Source organism: Vipera berus, assembly GCF_964194415.1.
Source record: "Vipera berus genome assembly, chromosome: 7".
Taxonomy (NCBI): Eukaryota; Metazoa; Chordata; class Lepidosauria; order Squamata; family Viperidae; genus Vipera; species Vipera berus.
The window spans coordinates 45,880,109-45,902,872 of NC_138209.1; the positions used below are offsets into that span (position 1 = coordinate 45,880,109).

The 22,764-nt window shown below is 37.9% G+C and overlaps 1 protein-coding gene across 1 annotated transcript in view; it reads left to right on the top strand.

The window, feature by feature from the left end:
• Nucleotides 1-22,764, top strand: part of SORBS2 (sorbin and SH3 domain containing 2) — a 178,514-nt gene that overhangs the window by 85,923 nt on the left and 69,827 nt on the right. Inside the window, exons 7-11 of the mRNA XM_081332252.1 lie at nt 909-1,033; nt 3,483-4,061; nt 15,148-15,651; nt 19,147-19,291; nt 22,523-22,713. Coding sequence (XP_081188378.1) covers nt 909-1,033; nt 3,483-4,061; nt 15,148-15,651; nt 19,147-19,291; nt 22,523-22,713 — 1,544 coding nt within the window. The remainder of the gene's footprint in view (nt 1-908; nt 1,034-3,482; nt 4,062-15,147; nt 15,652-19,146; nt 19,292-22,522; nt 22,714-22,764) is intronic.

A 22,764-nucleotide genomic window follows, 5' to 3' on the forward strand; every position in this document is an offset into this window, starting at 1 on the left:
AAGAGATTATTTTTTCTGTTGGCAAGGATATTCAGCACCTTATATTTTTCCATAGTACACTCTTAAGAGAAAGTCCATTCACTGGCATTGTTAATAAGGTTGAACAGAGATGAGCTATGAATTTAGGCTGGCATACTTTGAAATGACTCATAGCCTGGGGAACAACCCATTAAGCCAGCTGTCTGAATTTTGCCCAAAGTGTAGGAACATTCCATTTTCCAGCTGCTAGCATTTGATTAGCAGTTATATTTAAGCACAAAAAGATTTTAGAAATTTCTCCATAGGGGAAAAAAATCAAAAGATTGTCATTTTTCCTGAACACCTATAATTTCTTTATTTTAGTGCATATGATAGGTCTCTTGACATCTCTTTAACTGAGTCCTAATGATTTCCTCAATACCAGGTTGATGGAACTTCAGGATTATAAATGGAACATGGATTTCCCACTTCTAAATAAAGGCTTAGTTCTTTGTCAAATTATAAAATGAACTGGTGGAAATGCCACCGAGAAGGACTATTATGAAAAATCAGAGTTGGGCCATTCATAAGGGGGTAAGGAAGGGCAAATAATGATACCTGTACAATGACTTTATATTCATACTGTCATCTATGCCATTTTGTTTTATGGATGCTGCTTGACAAAACAGTCATTTGTCTCAGCTGAACAATGGTAGTGGGCCCAACATCACCTCCTCATTATTCTTTATAATAAAACTCTGTCCTATGATGCTGATTCATATTCATATGAATATTCATATTCATATCCTTTCATTTTTCACATTGATGCCACTGCTTCTCTCCAAAGAGATCTTTTTTTCTTTAAAAAATAGAACTGATTTCACTTGTTACATTATCAAAGGATTTCTGTATCAGAAATAAATTTACTTGGATTTCTTTCCACATAAAAGCTTGGAGATCATTTAACATTGGAAGTAGAGAGACACTGAATGGAGACACTAGCAGCTCCTCTCTTGCAGCAAAGGGCTTTCGAAGTGTCCGGCCAAACCTACAAGAAAAGAAATCACCAAATCAGGTAAACAGGGAGCTGTATACAGTCACACTTCCACTTTCAATGCTGTGTTTTCAAAAACAGAAAGGGTTATTTCCTTTGGATGAATGTTTCCTGGATGCTATCCTAACCTTACTTATATTAGTCAGGCATACATACATCTGACATACATCTACATCTTGGCTATATGGACAAAAATTATATTACTTATACACAGTTTGTTATTATCTGCTACTCTAAATTTGTTTCCTGGAGTAAAGCATCCAGCTACGAAATGTCCTTTGACTTAAAAATACTGGCATAGACCTCTTTTTCTAAAAAATAAAATAAAATCCTGCTCCATCTGATCTGATGTTTTCAATATGCATTAAACTGCAAGCCCACCATCCATAGTCTTGAAAATGTGACACTTATTCAGCATCAGGTTAGGAGCAGTTGTTTTACTGAAATAATATATGCTTCAAAAAAAGAAGCAGTTTGGAATTTCTGGGCTTAACAATTCCAGGGAAATCCTGTCTCTGTACTCTCCTGCTCAGAAGTGGGCCACAGTTCGGAGGTTCTCCTAGATATTAGAGGCATAACTGTTTAAGGAGGAAGTGGCAAATATAGCTAAGAAGACATTTACACAAGTACAACTTGTTTGCCAGTTGTGGTCTTTCCTGGACCAAGAGACCCTACTTACAGTTAGTCATGTCCTAGTCATATCCCATTTAGGTACTTGTTCTGACCCAAATCACGCTGGCAAGACAGATGTTAAGTAGAGTCCATTTATTGCACACTTAACATGGCACCAAATGTCCCACCAATGGTGTCAGTGAAGCTCAGCCCCAGCCCTCAATTTTCACTCAGTCTAAATTCCCTGGTTCGAGGAACTAAGTCCTAGCTGACCCACAAGGCAAAGAGGGAAGTAATAATACCCACAAGTATCAAGTCTGCAACACAAGTCCAGAGTTCCAGAAACCAAAGCACAATCCAAGAGTTCGAAGTCAGAGAGCCAAGTCCAAAGTTCAAAAGCGAAGTCCGAAGTTTGGCTAAGAAACACAATCCAAAATTCACAAAACAGTATTCACAAAAGCTGTGAAGGCACACATTCAAGGCAAACAGGAGTTCCTGACAAACACATCTTACCCCAGCGTCTGGCTAAATTGGCCTTCCCTAGGTGTTTCTAGTGAGGAAGGACAGAGCTTCTACTTCAAAAGCAGCCTTGCTGACCTCCTCTGCCTCCCCTCACGCTGCTCTCCTCACCTGCAGATCAGGCAGGGGAGGCAGCTGTTCCTTGTCAGAGATGATCTGGAGTCTGTCATCTCTGCTTGCCCTCTGCAGCTAATCCACTGCTGCAGGCGGCTCTCCGTCCAATCAGCTGCGCCCCACCCCCATTGCCAAACAGCCCTGGGATTGCCCCTGGACTCTCCACTTGTTCAGAAGGGATGATGCCATCCCCGACAGATGGTCCCAGTTCCAACTCCTCCTCCAAAGGGGGAACCTGCGTAGCCATGACACCATTCTAACACACTATACATTGGGCTACCCTTGAAAAACAACTGAAAACTTTAGCTGCTGCAGAATGCAGTGGCCTGAGTAGAAATGAATGTGTTTCAATACATTCAAGTTACCCAGGTGCTTTACAAGCTACAGTGATTACCAGCTGGCTTTCACCTATAATTCAAGGTGTAGTTATTACTCCTAAGGTCCTACATAATCTTCAGATCTGATATCTAGCGGACCATATTCTCCTATATTCCTCTGCTAAACCAGTCAGATCAAATAGGGTCAATTCACGGCAGGTCCCAGGTTTCCAGAATTGTCACTTGAGAGGCCTCAAAGGTGGGCATTCTCACTGGCTCAATTCTTTCAACTCTATCAAACTTTGCAGGCTTATGGTATTTGTATTTGTTGGAAGTTATTTTTTATCTGTATTTCTATCTACTTGAGGTTTGGGAGGTAGTTTATCTATTTGCACTGTTAGCTGCCTAGAGTGTGCAGGATGGGCAGTATACAAGAACTGTTAAGTAAATAAATTAATAATTTTGGGGGTTATGTGCATGCACACACATATGGATTTGCACCAGAATAGTTTATTTGCATGATCTATCCCATGCATGTGCATTTTTTCCTCTCTGCCTTAACAGTTCTGATAACCAGTAGATTTGCTCTAAAAGTAAAATATTTTATGCTCATGTTGTTACACAGAAAGAGTGTGTATTTGCAATAACTTAAGTAAAAGCTACATTCAACTCAATGTTACATTTTTAAAGGTAGAGATGTAAAATAAATATGTGCTAATTTTCCATCTAGCAAGATAAAATATTTTTGAAATGTAGTTTGCCGCTTGATTCAAGAGCGCTGATTACTATGCCAGAGTTCATATTAGTGCCTAGATTTTAAAAGACAACTTTACTTTCCTGCTAATGTTTTGCTTTGTCTCTTTTTCCTGTAATATTCTTTTGTTGTGTGGATGCTTTTGGCAAATAAGGCACCCTCCCTACTCCCTAGGAAAAAAAGTTTTGGTAGATCTGGAATATCTAATCTAAAGAAGAGTGGAAGTAACTCCTGTTCTGTAACAACCAAACAAACTAAGCCAAATCCTGATGGGAACTACTCTACTAACAAGGAGTTTCTTCAGAGGACAATTTATTCTAAAAAGTCTAACACAAAAATGTCTTGCACACAAAAAAGCACAAAAACACTGGCCTCAGTTTCTAGCACAAAAACAATAGCTGGCATTAGAACCACTGTTCATCAAGGCCACAAACAGCCTCAGAAACGTAGAGTTTCTACCCTGAAATTAACTCAGGCACAAAATGCATCTAGTAGTGTTCCTTCTCATACACAGCAAACGCCTGAGTCTGGTGGTGCCTCAGCAGCTCCATGGAGGTCTCCCTCACCTGTCTGTAACCCCGTGCCTGAGATACACAAAGCATCTCTCTCCATTCAGATAGCTCCCATCCCTGAATGCCAACATCATCCATCTAGATTTTCTCCAGACCCGTCAAAGACGCCAGCAGAAAATGTGCAACAAATGTCCGATGCTCCAGCTGCGCAATGCCATGTGGTATATTATCTTTATCTCTTTCTCTCTCTCTTTTTAATTTTAGCTCTTTCTTGTATCACCTAACTCTTTTCTCTTTAGCATACTCACATGGTTCTGACAATGATCACAAATCCTGGGTAAAACTACCTGTCACAATAATGAAAGATCTGTATTATTATTATTATTATTATTATTATTATTATTATTATTATTATTATTATTATTATTATTATTATTATTATTATTATTATTATTATTATTATTATTATTATTATTATTATTATTATTATTATTATTACAAATACATTTCCAGTCCATCTTAGTCCAAGGAAAGAAGAGAAACAAAGAACATAAAATGTTTCAGTAATAGAAAGGAAACATTTTCCTGCTTTCTAAATAGGGCAAAGTTGTGATCAATAGAAAGGAGACTCTATCAAAAAAAACATCATAAACTTTCTGATTATCACTAATTAACAGCAGTGCCCATATTGAAAGGCAGTGCACAGAATCAAAAGAGACATCTCTGGTATCCTAAGGCTACATGGAAAGTTCACCTATCCCTTTCCCACACAGTTATTTGCATTTAAAAGTTGGGAGACACCAATATGGCATTTCATTAAGAAGAAGGATTTTGTGCTGAACTAGAAAACCAATGACATTTTACAGAAATATTTGGTATAGGAGTATTTTGAACAGCACTTGTCCTGTCTTGTCCTGTACTATTAAAAGGGACACTCTCACCTTTCCCCTTTTATTGCACTGAAGTGATAAAAGAGAGAAAGGGCAGGTACACATACATTTTTGACATTTCTCCATAAAGTTCTCAATTCAGTTGCAAACTGAATAGTATGTTATGCATTGATTTTTGAATGAATAGGAATTGATTGTTAATAGCACACAAGTGGATATGGGCATATTTTGCTTAAGGCTGCTGCAGTAGTTAGGTCTTTGGCAGAGAAGCCCAAGTTTTAAACAGTTCCTATTTATGCATCAAGAGAAAATACTAGACTAACCAATACAGTATAACTGGCTAAAAACAGGATCATTTTATAGGTCCAATAGTTGGCACTCTTCTTATTTTAAAATTGTTTTAACACTTTCTGTTTAAAGTGTACTTAATCATGTCTGACTCTGAGATTTAGTATTTCTCAAAAGAATAATTCATGGCAAGATGGAAATAATACATAAAGCATTTTGATGAATGAAGGAGTTTAAGGTTATATGCCATTGAGTCAGATTCAGTGCCTGGTGACTGCATGGACAAACGCTCACCATATTGATCTTCTTTCAAATTAACTCATAGCCGTTCCAAGACCATTCTGCTAATCTCTTTGATCTTGTTTATTTATGTTACCTGTTGATGTCTGTTATTCTTCTCTCAGTCTTCCAGTCATAATATTTTTGAAATTTCTGCTTTCTACTTATCATATCAAGTGAGCAGTCAGTTTTTATTGGTTCTAGGCTGGTTGACTTGGTCTTCCTGAGGCTCATGCTGCTCTTAGCAACTTACTTCAGAGTCATAATTCATTGGTTTCCATTTTCTTTCACCCATTCTTCCTTAAGTGTCCAGATTTTATATCTTTCAACTGGAAAGACCATCTCTGTAACTAATTTTTTATTGCAATTTAACTTTCACATCCTTGTCTAAGTTCCTTATTGCATTATTCCAGAAAATCAATCTCTACACTTTTAGCATGCTTTCTGTCTTTATTCTTGAGCCCCCCCAAAATAAAACTATCTATTATGTTTCTTTAAGATTAAATTTACTGTTGTCTTCTTCATATTTAGTATTAACCCAGATTTTACACTTTCCATTTTCAGCTTCAGAATTAAATCTCCTAAGTCTCCTTTACTTTCAGCTGACAAGGGTTCCCATCTCCCTAGTCCATTTAGATCCCAGTCAAGCTGTTCAGGAAAGTGAAGGCAACTTAACTGATGTACCAACTCACAGAGAAATGTTTAAATGAGCAAGAAGGGATTAATCTAAGCAGAAAGTTAAATTGAACATTTTTCATTATGCTGCTCTATCTCTGGGAAACTGGTATGAATAAAATGCCATATTCAGTGGCTCACACAGTTAACCAAAAAAGCAAGTGAGTATATTTTTACTTATATTCCCTAGAGAATGTCATTCCACTGAAGAGCTACTTTTAGTGCTTTTCAAATGTTGCCCAGGTTTGCAAAGCTTTTCCTTTTTCTGAAAGTCCTTAGTAAGACACACACACAAGAAAAACTTCCAGCACCACTGGTAGCATGAAAAAAAAATTACTTTTGGGTCAGGCTTCTTTTTCTTGCATCACTTTTTGCATTTCCATTCTACTGCATGTAGTGAAATAGGTTTTAAGGTTTGTTATTCATAATGGACTAATGGGTACCAGAAAACCTAAGGAATTTGTAGGATTTGTCAGTGTTTCATTTCATGCCAATTGCTGGAATCACTGGTGTGTATTTCTCCACTTCAGTATACTATGAATCACTACTTTCCAATTTCCAAGGCATAAGATCAGCAGTTGTGTCACCAAATCAGGCATAATATTCATTAAGAACTTCTCAATTTCTCTTCATTTTGTTGGGATGGGCACATGGCAATGTCTGATAAATTCAACACTATTTCAGTAAAATTAAATAAGTGCCCAAGGTCATTCATCCATATGAGGATTTGTCATTATTAAATTGTAAGGTTTTTTGTGTAATATAATATATGTAATATTTTTACATCCTACTTTGGTTCAAAGATACTGAAGTAGAAATTATTGATAGATGCTGGTAGATAACTTCTTCATGGCAGGAATTAAAAAAAGACAGAACAGCAGAAAAAATGTTTGATTGCACTTATATTATTCACGAAAGGAGAAAATATAGGGCACAATGTATATCATATATGTAACACGGGAAACAAAGTTAGGAAGTCTTATAAATTAAGGACAAAATAAATATGGAATGGTTTTAAATATTTAATGTTTTTTTAAAAGTGCATATTGTTTTATGAAAAGGACTGTCAGTGCTGTAAATATTGGATGTTCCCGCTCTGGCAACTGATGAAAATTTCAGCCATTTTCTCTTTTAACATGCTTTTTCTGGTATTTAGAAATCAGGTGCACAAGGGAGGGGAGGGAGTTGGGATGAAAGCTTGAGCTTAGTTAGCCATAACAATAAAGCTGCTTTGTGGGAACCCAAGGATGAGCTGATAATGTTTTGGCGGGCTTAGGAGCTAGGGAGAAAGCCCACGTTTTAGGCTAATTGGAGAATGTGATTTATGGCAGCTTATTGTGGGTGAGAATTGCACTTTGTATCCAGGGGAAGGGAATTTAGTTTTGGGGTTCAACTATGTAGTGCCGGTACTTTGTTTCCTGAATAAAATGTTCTTTAAGGAAGAATTTTTGCCTTGAAGTTCTTTTGATGAGTTTCATTTATCGGAACCATGACATTAACCCCAAAACCAACCTTTCTACCTTGACTACCTTGGGGTCCTGAGCTCCAGTCACTTTCCCTAAGTTGGGGGATAGGCTGACAAAAACTCAGGGAAGATCTCAGCATGGAGAAGGAAGAAGCACCTGTAACCAGCACCCCGGCCATGGCTGCTGCCTCAACTGAGGGAGCGCAAGCCAGCACACCAGTGGAGAAAGAAATGTTTGATGCCTTAAAGCAGGGAGCAAGACCAAAGACACAAGACCTGATCTGGTCATTGGAGTAGACCCTGCCCAGTGGAGACTCCAAGCACCTCGAGGCAACCCTGCCAAAGGCAAGTTCTTTGAAAGTGTCCAAAGCCGGCTTGCAGGCAGGAGCCTCTCGAGGATCATGCTCCCTGGACTATAGGGGAGCCAAAAGATTGGCAACGACTGAGGACTCTGGAGAATGGAAGTACCTGTCCACGGTCTGTAGCCAATCAGTGGAGAAGTTGGTAGAGAGATTCGAAAGACTGGAGGTGAGAAGCAGGGAACAATTTTCTCACTCTTTGCATGCCAGTGAACACGCTGATCAATGGGGCCGACACCACTCTATGCCTAAGAGAAGCTCAAGCCCACTGATAGAGCACAGGCGGTTTTCCCGGCATCAAAGCCACCAGCATTGACCTCCAGCCCTGCGAGAAAGGAGAATCCCAGCTGCTTCTCTAAACATGGCAGTCCGAGTCATTGCCATTCCTCCAAGACTCCAGAGCGCCAATAAAGGTGCAAGAGCCCAAGCCACCAGAGATGCCCTGGTCAGCATCAGTTGTTGCAATCCCTTGACAGGCACCGCCACCATGATGGTTCCAGATGGCAGGATTATGATGACAGCCCTGATGGACAGCCCCATTATCTAAGCCCAAGCCAACACCAGGGCAGCCGAAGTCCAGATCGTCACCGGTACTTTGAGAGCCCTGACTGTTGCTACTTATTGGTCACACAGCCCTGTGCATCACTGTTGGCACCACCCAAGCCTGAGGCCTAAGCAGGGAGGACACCCAGATGTGAGCGTTCAATAAGGTTTAGTACAACAGCTGTGTATCCTGTTGTCTGGGCAGCAACAGGTTGCTGCACCACTACTGCAGCAATTGGGGATGCCACAGCCACTGCCACTGGGAGGTCAGCAGCCTGTGGGAGCGCAGCAGCAGTGGGGTTGGCAACAGCCCCTGAATGTGCAACAACTGCTGGGGAACCTGCAGCAACTGGGGATGCCACAGCCACCACTGCCAGGAGTTCAGCAGCTGTTGGGCTCGTCTATGAATGGGGCGGCTGAAAAAGCAAACTCAGTGCTGGAGCAGTACCTCAGATGCTATGTGGATTATTAGCAAATGAACTGGACTGACCTCCTCCCTTTCACAGAGGTGGCTTACAATAACTCTGTTCACAGCAGCACCAGTTTTACACCTTTTAGAGTTGCCACAGGAAAAGAATTAAACCCAATACCCGAATATCCTCAGGGATCTTCTGTTTCCCAAATGCTTGACCAGTGGGTGAGTGGGTGGGAGGAGGTTTGGGACAAAATGAAAATTGCTCTGAAAAAGGCTTCTGAGACAATAAAAAACAAGCAGATAAAAAGAGGGCTCCCCAAAGATCATTCCAGGTTGGGGGGAAAGTTTACTTATCCACAAAATATTTACGACTTAAGTTGCCTAGTAAGAAGTTGGGACCGAAGTACCTAGGTCCCTTCCTCGTCGTAAGAATCATTAACCCAGTCAAGGTGAAGTTAAAGCTTCCCAAACTCTTAGGGAAAGTCCACCCTGTGTTCCATTGTAGCCTACTGAAATCTTTCCGGGGTTCTACCTTACAACCTCCCTCTAAGAAGGCACCTGGCCCTCTAGTGTTAGCTGGATAGATCCATTATGAAGTGAAGCGTATTCTTGATTCTAGACTTTTTAAGGGAAAGTCACAGTACTTAGTGCAATGGAAAGGATATCCATTGTCTGAAGCCACATGGGTAAAATCTAGAGATTTAAAAGCTGACAGGCTCATTAGTAAATTCTATGAAAAGCACCCTAATAAACCAAGGGCAACCCCTAACTTATGATTTTGTTTGAATTGCAGGATTTATCCTTTTTGTAAGGGGGGGGCGGATGTCAACACTGTAAACATTGGATGTTCCTGCTCTGACAACTGATGAAAATTGCAGCCATTTTCTCTTTTCTTTTAATATGCTTTTTCTGGCATTTAGAAATCAGGTGTACAAGGGGCGGGTAGGATGAAAGCTCAAGCTCAGCTAGCCATTATAATAATGCTGCTTTGTGGGACCCAAGGATGAGCTGATAACGTTTTGGTGGACTGAGGAGCTGGGGAGAAAGCCCGCATTTTAGGCTAATTGGAGAATGCAATTTTTGACAGCTTATTGTGGGTGGGAATTGCACTTTGTATCCAGGGGAAGGGAATTTAGTTTTGGGGTTCAACTATGTAGTGCCGATACTTTGTTTCCTGAATAAAATGTTCTTTAAGGAAGAATTTTTGCCTTGAAGTTCTTTTGATGAGTTTCATTTATCGGAACCATGACAAGGACATTCTGTACAATTCATCATAAGGATATAATAATTACATATGTGTACAATATGAACATTGCTGGTTGAATACTGTGCTTATGTTATTTTGGGTAACTATTGTAATGCTACAAACACAAGTTCCTAAAAAATCAGTTACAAGGTTTTTACAATCAACTGAAGTAGTATTTGGCATACTAGCCAGGGTTGATGGGCTCCTCTGTGTCATCTTAGTGACGATGCAGAGTTCAAGAATATTTCCAAACAATGTATCTTGTCATATAGAAAGGCATTGCATTAACAAGAAGGAAAACCACTTTTAAGTAGAGCACTACATTATTTAATCAGCAGCTAAACAACTCATGAATTGTCTGACTAGCTGAAAAGGAGACAGATCACTCATAGCAAAACATATAGACAGCCATTAAAGATCACAAAGAGCTTTAAAAGCATACTTATCTGGTTAGCTACATGTAGGAAAGAGAATGTCATAAAAAGATGTCTTTGTGTCACAGAATTGCTATATTGTTTAAAGAAGGTCATTTAAGTATTGTCTATTACTAATAATAGCTTGGGATATTTCTGAGGATATGGAGGTTTCTTCTACAAAGATACTACATGTGGAGCTATGTCAAGCAATAGAGTCTTTACAGTAACCATTAGTAGGTTTATTTTCTGACTTCCTGAGTTGTATTGTTCATTAGCCCCTATGCAATTTTTAAATCCCATAATGAAGTCTCAAGTTAGTTTTAAGGCTTATTATTGGCATTATTATTTAGATTTATGTGTGTAACATAGAGAGGGTACCTCTTCAATCCTGGATGTACAATAAAGGAAGTATCATTCAGCTGATAAAATACTTCAGCTTCTGGGGGGAAAACATAATTAAGTATGCAAGATATCCAACATTCACCACCCAACTTATTTATATAGGCAATTTTTCCATAATCACTACACGCATACTCATAACATCTCCGAACCATTATTGAAGTGATATAATGCCTGTCCCCATTACTTTCATGAATTCTAATAAACCACATTTTTAAAAATTGAATTTAACCATTTACAAGGTATTTTTACCCATGTCTGTGTGTGTGTTAAAAGATGAATTTTGTGTGCAGTTTTATTCTATACATTAATTAACAAAAATCAGTTCACTTTTTTCATCTTAAATTCTTATTTGTGTCTTGTTCTTCTGAAGCAAGGCCAGCAATGTGGTGTCATTATTTACCTTGCACTCTGTTGTGAGTGTGAACTTTATATTAAAATTGGAGATTCATTGTCCATACCACCTGTAAACCATTTATATTGATATATTTAATTTCATTACTTATGAAAACTTAGACAATCTGGTAAATGTATTTCAGTGTAGATATTTAGAGAAACAGCATTCCATGAACTGCCCAAATAGATTATGCATGCTCTGAATTAGGTTTTGGATTTTGGTGTCTATAATTTCCCAAGCAGTAATTTTGTTGTTGTTGTTAATTGCGAAGTCATGTCCGACCCATCACGACCCCATGGACAACATTCCTCCAGGCCTTCCTGTCCTCTACCATCTTCTGGAGTCCATTTAAGCTCACGCCTACTGCTTCAGTGACTCCATCCAGCCACCTCATTCTCTGTCGTCCCCTTCTTCTCTTGCCCTCAACCTTTCCCAGCATTAGGCTCTTCTCCAGTGAGTCCTTCCTTCTCATTAGGTGGCCAAAGTATTTGAGTTTCAAGCAGTAGTTACAAAGTGCTATTTTATATATATATATAAGACTTACGAATTAAAATGACTGTTATCTTACCTTTTCATGCAAAGGTAATTTTCTATGAATGGGACCCATATTGTAAGCAAATAAATAAATGATGCATTGCTAGGAAACAATTACAGGTTACATTTGCTATGTGTTACTGTGGTCCAACCAGACCATTTTTGCTGATCTCTTCCTAGCAGATATTGTATATTTTAAGAAGTAATAAACTTCATTATGTTTGAACATTTTATTGGAGGAAGTAATTTGTATTCCCAGAGAGTGGGAATCTAAACTGAGCAAAGAAAGTTGAAGGCTCTCTTTATAACACTAACAAAAAAAGCTGTTTTGTAAGAATTAGAAACAGAGGTCAACTAAAAGCCTACTAGCTACCTATATTCTGTTCAGGAGAAAATGTATATATTTGGGAAGTTAACAGGAAATTCCATGAAATTTACAGTCCCCCTACTCACAGAGAAGGTAGGAGATAAATTGGAAACACAAAAGGAATTCCTAACTCTTACAAATTATGTGAGACTTATTACTCCTTTGAAATCTTCTGAGAAGTTAATGGCTAGTTTTATTCAAAACAATATAGTAGAGAGCTATTACTGCTTAATTTCAATATATTTGATCAGCTTCACAGATGATGTAGCCCACAGCTCCAGTATAATATTTCTTGAAAGTCTTACAACCAAATATAAATCGTATCCAGCCCTGTTCAGTTTCCAAACGTTAAGGTCTGCTAGGTGCTGCCACCTGTTGAGATTATGTCACAGGAAATGTATAAAAATATATTGTAAAATCATCAATAGTACATTGAGTGCTTTTTTCATATAGCCTGAAAATATAAACAAATCACAAGTCACAATAAGCCAGAATTTCCAAGAATTTCAGCTTATATGAGAAAATATACATTTCTTAATTCCTTCCACTCTGTTTCTTCTGTGCACTGAAGGGACAAAACAAATAGCAGAAATTGATGCTGGGGTAACTTTATCATTTTATTGTCCAAATCAGGATACCCCAAATCAGACATGGTTTATTAGGAAGGGGATAAAGAAAGGAGCCCAGTTAAGATTGTCTTTCATCAAATCATAGGATTCAGAGGTCTTAATGGCATCTCAGCTACATTAGTCTTCTCCTCTATTTCCTCTTTTACCACTTCAGGTGTTGAGGGAAACTACATTTGCGCTAACACTAAATGATATATTTGCTGTACATTCACCAATACTCATATAAGAATATGTATTTGTTTATTTTATAAAATATTTAATATAAAAGCTTGTATTTGTTGAAACAATCTAACAGTTCCTAAATTTGGGGAATGTATCATAAGAGAAAATCAAGAGTACTTTCCTATCTATGCATGATTCATAGTGTGTAAGTAATAACTGAACATATTCTTGCTACTGGCATCTACCAAGGAGTTTTCACCAACCACTTTATCTATTACTTTAGTAGTGAATCTGAGAATGAAAAATTAATATCAAGGTGCCAGTTTGTTTATTCATTCCCAGTATATCTATTATTTGATTACAACATGTAAATTATAGGCCTTTATTATAATCATGGCTCAGATCATTAGGTTTCTTTATTGCATCCTTCCAGTTTAATATTGGCTTCTAAAATTCTCTACACTTTTCTTAAACGAAATAGAGCATATATAAATAGCAGATTCACAGTGCAGTATAATTATTTTGATGAGGCAAATATATGTATAGTAAGCCCTGTAATCCTACATTAATTATATATGGATAGATCCTGCCCAGCAATTTCTTCAGAGAAGAAGGCAAAGTAAAAGGTCTTTCATCCTTATTTCCCATCTCCTTCCCAAAGTATCATTTCCTTTAGAAAGATGGATTTTCTTCATGTAGAAATTAGATCCCTTTTCTACTAATTGTTTATTAGAGCAATTACTAATGACCATATTAAAGGTAAAAGGTAAAGGTTCCCCCGCACATGCGTGCTAGTCGTTTCCGACTCTAGGGGCCAGTGCTCATCTCCGTTTCATAGCCGAAGAGCCAGCGCTTGTCCGAGGACGTCTCCGTGGTCATGTGGCCGGCATGACTAGACGCCAAAGGCGCACGGAACGCTGTTACCTTCCCACCGGAGTGGTCCCTATTTTTCTACTTGCATTTTTACGTGCTTTTGAACTGCTAGGTGGGCAGAAGCTGGGACGAGTAACAGGCGCTCACTCTGTTACGCGGCACTCGGGATTTGACCCGCCAAACTGCCGACCTTCTGATCGACAAGCTCAGCGTCCTAACCCACTGAGCCACCGCGTCCCTTAATGACCATATTACTTTTACACAAATATTTTTCTCTTATGTACTTATATAGCTTTTTCTTTCATGTGTATTAATATTACATGCACATCTATCCAACATAAGCTGATTTTGAGTCAAGCCTTCAGCAGTCTTAGGCTCCTTGAAAAATGTGAGTTTAGCATGAAATTTAGGATTGGAGCTTTTGCTCTTGGAAATTTGTGTACTTCCAAATGATTTGTATTTTAATAATGGGAAAGATGTCTATGTGAAAACTTTCAGCTAGTGGAAACAGCTTGTTCCATGTTGTCTCCTTCCACATAGTCTAGATAAGCAGTAAACCCGTTCCTCTTTGCTGATTACTTAGTGGAAACATTACACGAGATGAAGGAGGAATTAAATCAGGGGACTTCATTTTGCCCCTGGTGTTACAAGCAGCCTTTTTTTTCTTGCTTCCAGCACCCTCATCCAGTTATTAAGATGGATTTTGAAGAGGAGAAACCTACATATGTGCACATGCTTCTCTCTTTCTCTCTCTTAACCAGATTCAAATATCAGGAGAGCACAATCAATCTCATTTCGTCTTCATGGCATAAACTTCTATACATGAAAGGGATGAGTATCATGGTCCTTTTTGCCATTGAGTCTATGAAAAACGGCATGTACTTTTTACACTCCTAATGTACAATCCAGAGTTTTCATACACTGAAACCATTGTACAGGAGTCATTTAGGAACTGGGGCCTATTTTGTTTATTTCTATTAAAAAGGAGGTGCAATTATGTGTTTTTTAAAAAGTCCCTCTAATTTTAATGATAAATTAAGCTTAATCAAACTTAATTTAAATAAAACCTCAAACAATTTAAGCCTAGGAAATGAATATAAATGTTTATTCAGTACACTATAGTTTCTGGCGTTGCTTCTGTTACTGCTTGACAAATTCACTTAGTATGTTTTCCTTCTAAAATAAACTTTATTTTCTTTTCTACCTGATTTTTATTTTCAAAGCTTGGAAAAAGCCACACACAGAGTGTGTGTCTTTTTTTTTCTTTTGGTATACTCGTGAGCACAACTAAAGGAAAGCACCTTTTAAAATCAATTTTAGTAATATGTTTTCTTATGTTTTGATTGTTTGTTTGTTTTTTCAAAATTCAGCTTGGAAACCAGAAAGTGACTGCCAATGTGATGGAGGTAAATGCTTCCCAGACACACAGACAAACGTCAGCTGAAGCTGCACCGTTGCCTCCCTCACCACCACCACCACCTCCTCCTCCTCCTCCTCTTCCCAGGCTTCCTGTTCACCAACCCTCACTCTCACCTGACAGTGGTACCCATGCAACGTCATTTCCTTTACCACCATCTGATGATTTTTGGCCGTCACCCATTTATAGAACCCCAGCCCTTTCACAGTTATCCTATCCATACCCCTTCCTTGTACCTGACACTGTGCTCCACAAGACTGAAACTGACTCTATTGTGTCAGCCATGAGTGAGTTCTCCTCTCAGCCAATGAGCGAGTTCTCCGCTTCCATGCTAGATGAGCTACAGAGCTGTAACTATGATACTACTGACTGTTCTGAAACACCTTCCCCAACCTTGAGCCAGACGTCTGCTGCGTCTGATGGCACCACCTTAACCTCCACTGCTGCCAGCTCTCATGTAATTATCCTTCCTCTTTTCTCTTCCATTCTGTTCAACCGTGCTGTCAAGGTGGAAAAGAAGCTAGTTTTTGGTCTGTTACCTCATTTAATTAATTGGCATGTGGGTAGTATCTTGAGCTGTAAAGATTTTGAGCTTTATCCATGCAATAAGGAATACGGTGGGAGGAACATAATTCCAATATTCAAAAATGGTAATTTTTATAATATCAGTGAAATAAAAAAACAGTTGTTTCTTTACCTCATCAATTAGAACTAGGAGGTTGCACTTTGTGTCTTGATTGAGGACCTGCAATGGGAAGGCCAGTGATGCAGTCCAAACTGGATGATGCTGAAGTGTTCAACAGGATTTTTTGTGTGTTGAGGTTGAGGGAGGTGTGAAAGAGCATTAAGGCATTGTTTTGCCTTTAATGGAGAAAAGCATTCCTATTTGGAGGTAAGACTAAAGGATTAAGGTTTAAGGCATCCATTTGGCCCCTCAAACTTCCAAATATCTCAGGGCAAAGAAAGACAAAAACAACAGTTTTGTCTGCTTTGTGGGCTCTGGGGAGTGCTAATGGGTCCTGATGTTAACTGTTGCAAAAGCTATTCAAATGCCTTTTTCTACCTGGTAAATGCATAAACTTGCCTTCTGTCACTGGTGTGTTATCTAACTCCAATTTACAGTTTGCAAGATTAAATTTTGATTGTAACAGAAATGTGATGGAAGTTTAAAGCACAAGCATTTTTAGTTTGTAATTTTATTGTCTTGTAAATCTGAGCTGATTAGATTCCAAAATTAATCTGCTTGGAACCTGATTCAGAAAAATACTGCAATTACAGTTTTGAGTTGTGGGAGTTAGTTTTCTATTGGTGGGAACTTCTGCCATATCCCACACCTTCTGGATTCCTCATCCCACTCCAAAAACCTTGGTACCTTGGCTCCTCATTCCCTCCCACATCCAACTTTCTTCCTTACCAGGTTAAGCTACAAAAATGACCAATTTGGCTTGCCTCCTCCTTCAGGGCATTAATGTTTGGAAGATTGGCTTTGGCTAGAAGCAGCAATAGATGTTGCAAGAAAGGGGAGGTGGGAATGTCAATTGGGCCTCTTGCCAAGTGGGGTCTGTGTGGAATGAGCATGAGAGGTTTGTCAGTGCTGTCTATATTTTGGTGTCAGTTTTTTCACTGCAACACACCCTTGTTCCAATTGCTTCAACTACCCTGAATAAATCTACTGGTTATAATTCTTCAGTCCCTCATATTAAAGAGGAATAGTGTTTAGAATATAAGCAAGACTAATATATGATGCCAATGTATATGTACAGAATATTTAGGCAAGTTGAAAACAAATGAGAAAAAAGTAAGAAATCTAAATATGCCCCTACAATGGAATTTAAAATATTTGAAGAGCACACATGTAACACAACTTTGATTATTATTTTTTAATTCCATTTATATCCCACCCTTCTCCGAAGACTCAGGGCGGCTTACAAGCTTAGCAGTAGCCTTCATTCTATGTATATGCCTGCTTATTAGGCCTTTCACACACACCCCAAGCGGCATTATTACAAAGTCAGCTTATTGCCCCCAACAATCTGGGTCCTCATTTTACCTACCTCGGAAGGATGGAAGGCTGAGTCAACCTTGAGCCTGGTGGGATGCGAACCTGCACTAATTGCAGGCAGCTGGTGTTACTTAAGGAGGCATTAGCCCACTGCTCCACCAAGGCTCTTGATAACTATTATTTATAAACATTGACTGCATAAAATTGACTCTAAGTCAAATTTTGCCCCTAACCTAACATTGCCCTTTGTATGTGTGCTTGTGTGTGTGCATATATGTGTGTCAGAGAGAGAGAAAGAGATAGAGAGAATAAAGTATAATTTTACATTTCAATTTCTGCAGTGCATGTGAGTTTTTTTACTATATATTTAAAAATAAAGGAAAATAACAGACTAAAAGCCCAAATCTTTACATAAATGGGTGATAAACACATTTATCCTATCATCAAATTGAGAGAAGGAGGAGACATATATCCAAAAAATGAGTACATAAAATTTGTGCCCAGGTTAAAACAACAATTTGAGCATAGGATTCATTTATTCCTATAACTTGCAGGTATTCTATGCATTTTATAGATGACAGCTGTGTGGTTGGCATAAATTAGTGTCTACATAGGAGTGTGTGCAGGGTAAGGTGAAAAAGTCAATATGCTGGTTTGATCAAAGCTATGCCTGTTTTTTATATTACAATATGGCAAATTTATAATAATAATACACAAAACAGAAAGATATTATGACCAACATCCTATTTTTGACAATGACTTCTTTATTCTATATAATAAAACAAATTATTACAAAATGATAGCAGTTTACATTTTAAATGACCCATCAAAAATTAGAGCAATATTAATCAAAGATCATAACCTGATATGGATCCATGAAAATGTTTAAGTTAGCCTGGTGTTTGTAGAACAACATTCATCATTTACAAGAATAGTTGAGAGTAGAGGCAATTGCTTCCAGTGCAGTATATTTACACTGGAAAATTTAAATACCTATGTACATACTGTAATTTCTCCTTATCATGTGCCATAGTACAGTACAAGTTCAGTTCCATCCACACAGTTATAAGTATAGAGAAGAGCAAAATGACACATCACTCAAAATAATCTTTCAGTTCTTCCTGTTTTTGAAAAGGATTTGTAGGCCCCAAGCTCGTCAGAATTTTTTTTAAAAAATAGCAACCCATTAATGTTGAAAAAGTTGTAATCATAATAAATGGAATCATATCTAAAATGGTGGTATTCTTTCAAAGAAAATAGAAATATTAACAGAATTCAGCAGGCAGTGTATAAATTCTTATAAAAATCTACATATTGTTCACTGATATCAATAATCACTGATTTTTGTTACTTGAAGGAAATCTGGTTATTTTTCTTGGGTATTTTGGGTTGGAGAACTCCAAGTGAATAATATAAGAGTCAGGTATAGGGAAAACAAAAATTAAATCCTCAGGAGAATGGAGAGAGCAATTTTGACTATCCTCTTCATTTTGTAAGCAGTTGTTCAAATGCTACTTTAACTGAGGCCTTTGTGAAACCTAATATGATGTAATAATTAAGATGTTGTATTAAAACTGAGAAGATCTAGGTTCAATTCTGCTGTCAGCCACAGAAACTTACTAAGAAACTATGGGCTAGTTGGTCTCTCTCAGACCAGACTCTGCACAATTCTTGCTCTGGGATAAAACAAAGAGAAATCTAATTCCTATGTAAGGTATCATGAGCTTTTGATAAAAAGTAGGACTCCAAATATAACAAACTAATATCCTCATAATTCTAGGATTGACTATGGATTGTAGCTAAACACTGGAAAACTGGCTACTGTTATGAATTTTACCATTCTCTCCTTCATCCTTTATATTGATGGTGAATTTCAGTCCTCCATGGTTAATTGCTTATGATTGGATATGATTTTGGGATTTTGTTTTTGTTTTGTTTCTTTCCTCTCAGGCTCAGATAACAGTGAATGGGAATTCTAACTTGGCAACCTGCCCAATGAGTTACTTTCAAAGGCCTTTCTCTCCTTCTTTGGCATACTCTCCACCAGTCTCATTCAGTTCAAGCTCCTCTCTCCTGCAACAGAGCAGGACAATGGGTGAGTTTGGCATGCAAATGACACCTTTCTTTAATCCATAAGCATTGTTCACTGATTAATAGGAATATAAATTGAAATTATACCTGAATTCAACCACGCAGAGTGCTTCATGGTTCACTTTTCTCAAAATAGGTTCCAGCTCTTGCTGTTATTTTGCCATCACACATACTGATAATGGTAGCAGAAAAAAGCCACACATTGCCACTTTTTTCTTAGCTTCCAAATGACTTGAGAATATTAACCTTCTCAACATAACATTCGACAGCAGGTTTTTGTGGCATATTTTGCTACAAAAATCCCTGGAAAGAAAGTCTATCTAGGTCATTTGGAATTAAGAATATGTAAGCTTGGTCAGTGAGAGTGGAAATATACTGCTTGTGTGAAACTTTTAAATACATCATACTGTATCCATGCCATCACAATGTAAATTAAGCTTATAGGTCCATATGAATTTATGACAACTGTTGTCCCAATAGTTGTTTTTTAATTGTTGAAATTAAATATTTCAATAGGATTAAATATTTCTTCATAAAGCTGAACTTAAATCAAGTGCAGTGTATTACAGATTGTGTAAATAAAGCTACTGAGTCCATGCCACAAAATATTGTAATGTGAAATATGCATGTTTACATTTCTAGCAATTTCATTATATTGAATCCTGTCCCATAAAGTTTTCTTTTAATATTCCCTGCATCAATTGCTATACTCCATCCCCAGACTCCGCCATGGCCTTTTTCCTCTTTTTAAAATCCTTTTTAAAAATTATTATTATTTGGGAAATCTGTAAACTATTAGGTGTTATCCAGTCCAACTTTCACCAAAAAGTCAGGTTTATTCATAAACATTTATGTTCCTTCATTCCTGGGAACATTTAAAAACAGTCCAGTTTACTCATATTTTGGGTCATTTATTTCTGCTAAATTAAAATTTTCTCCCCCCCCCACCCCATCCCTAAGTCAGCAGAAAACCAAACAACCATGAAATCTGGCAATTCCAGTCTTGCTTACTGCCATTGCTCCCAGTCATTGTCACTCACCTCTCCTTTCTTTGGAACAATTGGTGACAAAATTTACCTATTTATATACCTTGATTCTGTCCTTCAATCTGAGTCAGAGAAGGGAGAAAATATTTTAATATTTTTTTAAAAAGTGAGGAAAGCTTGCTTGTGCTGTGGCTGCACAAATGAGAACAGGGCCCCCACCTCTTTTATGTCTCTCAGTCTCTTTCTGCTCCACCTGCTGCAGTCCATGCTGTCTTCCACTCAACTGTCAATTTTTATCCTCTAAATCAGACATGTCAAACACAAGGCCCAGGGGCCGGATGCGGCCCGCGAAATGGTTTCATGTGGCCCGCGAAGCCATCCTGGAAACAGTGAGGGAACGGCCCCCATTGCCTTGGCCCTGGCCCAGAGACCCTCCTTCTGCCAGAGACCCTCAGATCTGTCCCACTCCTGCCCAGGCCCCCATAGGCACCCTTGATGCGAACAATGTAGAGCTGGCCACGCCCACCCAGTAGGCCATATGCACTCTAGCCACACCCACCCAGTAGGCCACGCCCACCCTGGCCATACCCACCCGGCCCCTTGAGGGCAACCACAATGCTGATGCGGGCCTCAATGAAATTGAGTTTGACACCCCTGCTCTAAATTAATATTCTACTGTACCTCACTAAACCTTCACGAAGTTTGATTTCAGGTCCTCATGCCTTTTGAATTTTTTTGGTATTTTTTAATCTGCTCCTCCCTTTTATGCATTATAATTTAGAGCTTTAATATGGCAAGAAACATTTGAATATATATATATATATAGTTAGATATATGTCAAAATATGGTACAGATTTAATGAAAGTTTTCTAAATAACCTTCCTGTTATGGACAGGTTTTCTGAGGTTTGTTTGTTTGTTTTGTTTTATTTGCTACAGTTACGGTAAAGCAAAGGATAAAATTCTCCCCTCAGCTTCCGAAAATGCCTTTTCTATCTTTCTGTATATTATATTTACATTTTTAAAAGCCTATAGATTAATTGAATTTATACCCTTGATGTTATGTCTGGTTATGCCTTAAGCTCTTATGATGAAGGCAGACAATTTTTGCCATTCTTGGGCTATAGAAAAATGTTCCTTTTTTTCTCTCTAAATTTAGTATTATGCATATTTGGAGAAAAGCCCAGATATCTAGATATTTTATGCATGCTTAATCTAAATTGCCTTAACATATATGCTCCTGGCTATCTTATTTATAAATTGCAAATTTAAATAAAAGATCTGATGTCAAATATTAATACCCTTACTATTAATTTAATAGTTTGACTATAAACATTAATTAAAAATTACATACTTCAGACCAGATAAATAGGTTGAGTTTTCTTTAGAACTATGAGCGAGGTTGCCATACATCAATAAGACACTCAGATTTCAAGAATTGTATAAGAGTGGTACAATTAAATCTGAACATTAACAATATACTGCCATGGCTGTTTCTGTGCTAATTGGTCTTAATCATTCTCATCTGTAAAATGAGAATGTTGACATATTGCCTTTGATCAAATCTATTTCTGTGAAAATATCTGACTTAAGTCAGATTTAATTTTGTATTTTAAAAAATTAGCAAAAGGTAAAGAGAGGGGGGAGGTTTTTTTTTTTAACTTTACTCCCTCCCCCTGTGAGGGAGATGTGTAATTTCAATAATGTGATAAGTAATTAAATAAATAAATTTAAACTATTTGCAACAGCCCTTACAGCAACTGCTCTACATGTTGAGGTTTCTGTTCAAAGTAATGTGTCTTTATTAGGACTTTATAATTATAAAATGTCTTCTCTTTCCTAATCATTATGGTTTGTAAACAATGATTTATGATTATAACTCAGCCAATTATGCATCGTTCAGAGTTTTATGATAAAATAAACCAGTGTTATTGTGAATGTAAGGTTACCAGTTTTAGGCTGCAAAAATCTGTTTGGCCACAAGGTAGTCTCACAAAATTATCTCTTTGTTGCTACCTGGTGGTCATCCTGACATTTGCAGCCCAAATCATCTGCTCTGATTTACAGAAGCCTTCCAGCATCTGAAGCGAAAGACTGGAGAGCTAAGGTCTGCTGTGTTCTTGTTCTGTTTTCCATCTAGTAGAACAAAGATCATCTATGTGTATCTATTGCCATGTGAAAATGCATTTTTGAATATGCAGGCAAAGCAGGGCAGTGCAACAGTTGTACAGCTATATGTTATCTTTGTAGAATCTGCAGAGACGTATCTACAGCATGCACACTCTATTGGTGGCGGTGACAGTAGCAGCAGCACAACCACCACCACCATACCGATCTGTAGAACTTCAGAGGAAGAAAAGAAAGTCACGGTCATTAAAGCACCACATTATGCAGGAATTGGGCCAGTTGATGAATCAGGAATTCCAACGGCAATTAGAACGGTAGGAAATGTGTGTGTGTTTTTGTGTTTGTGCACTTCATACAATGGATGT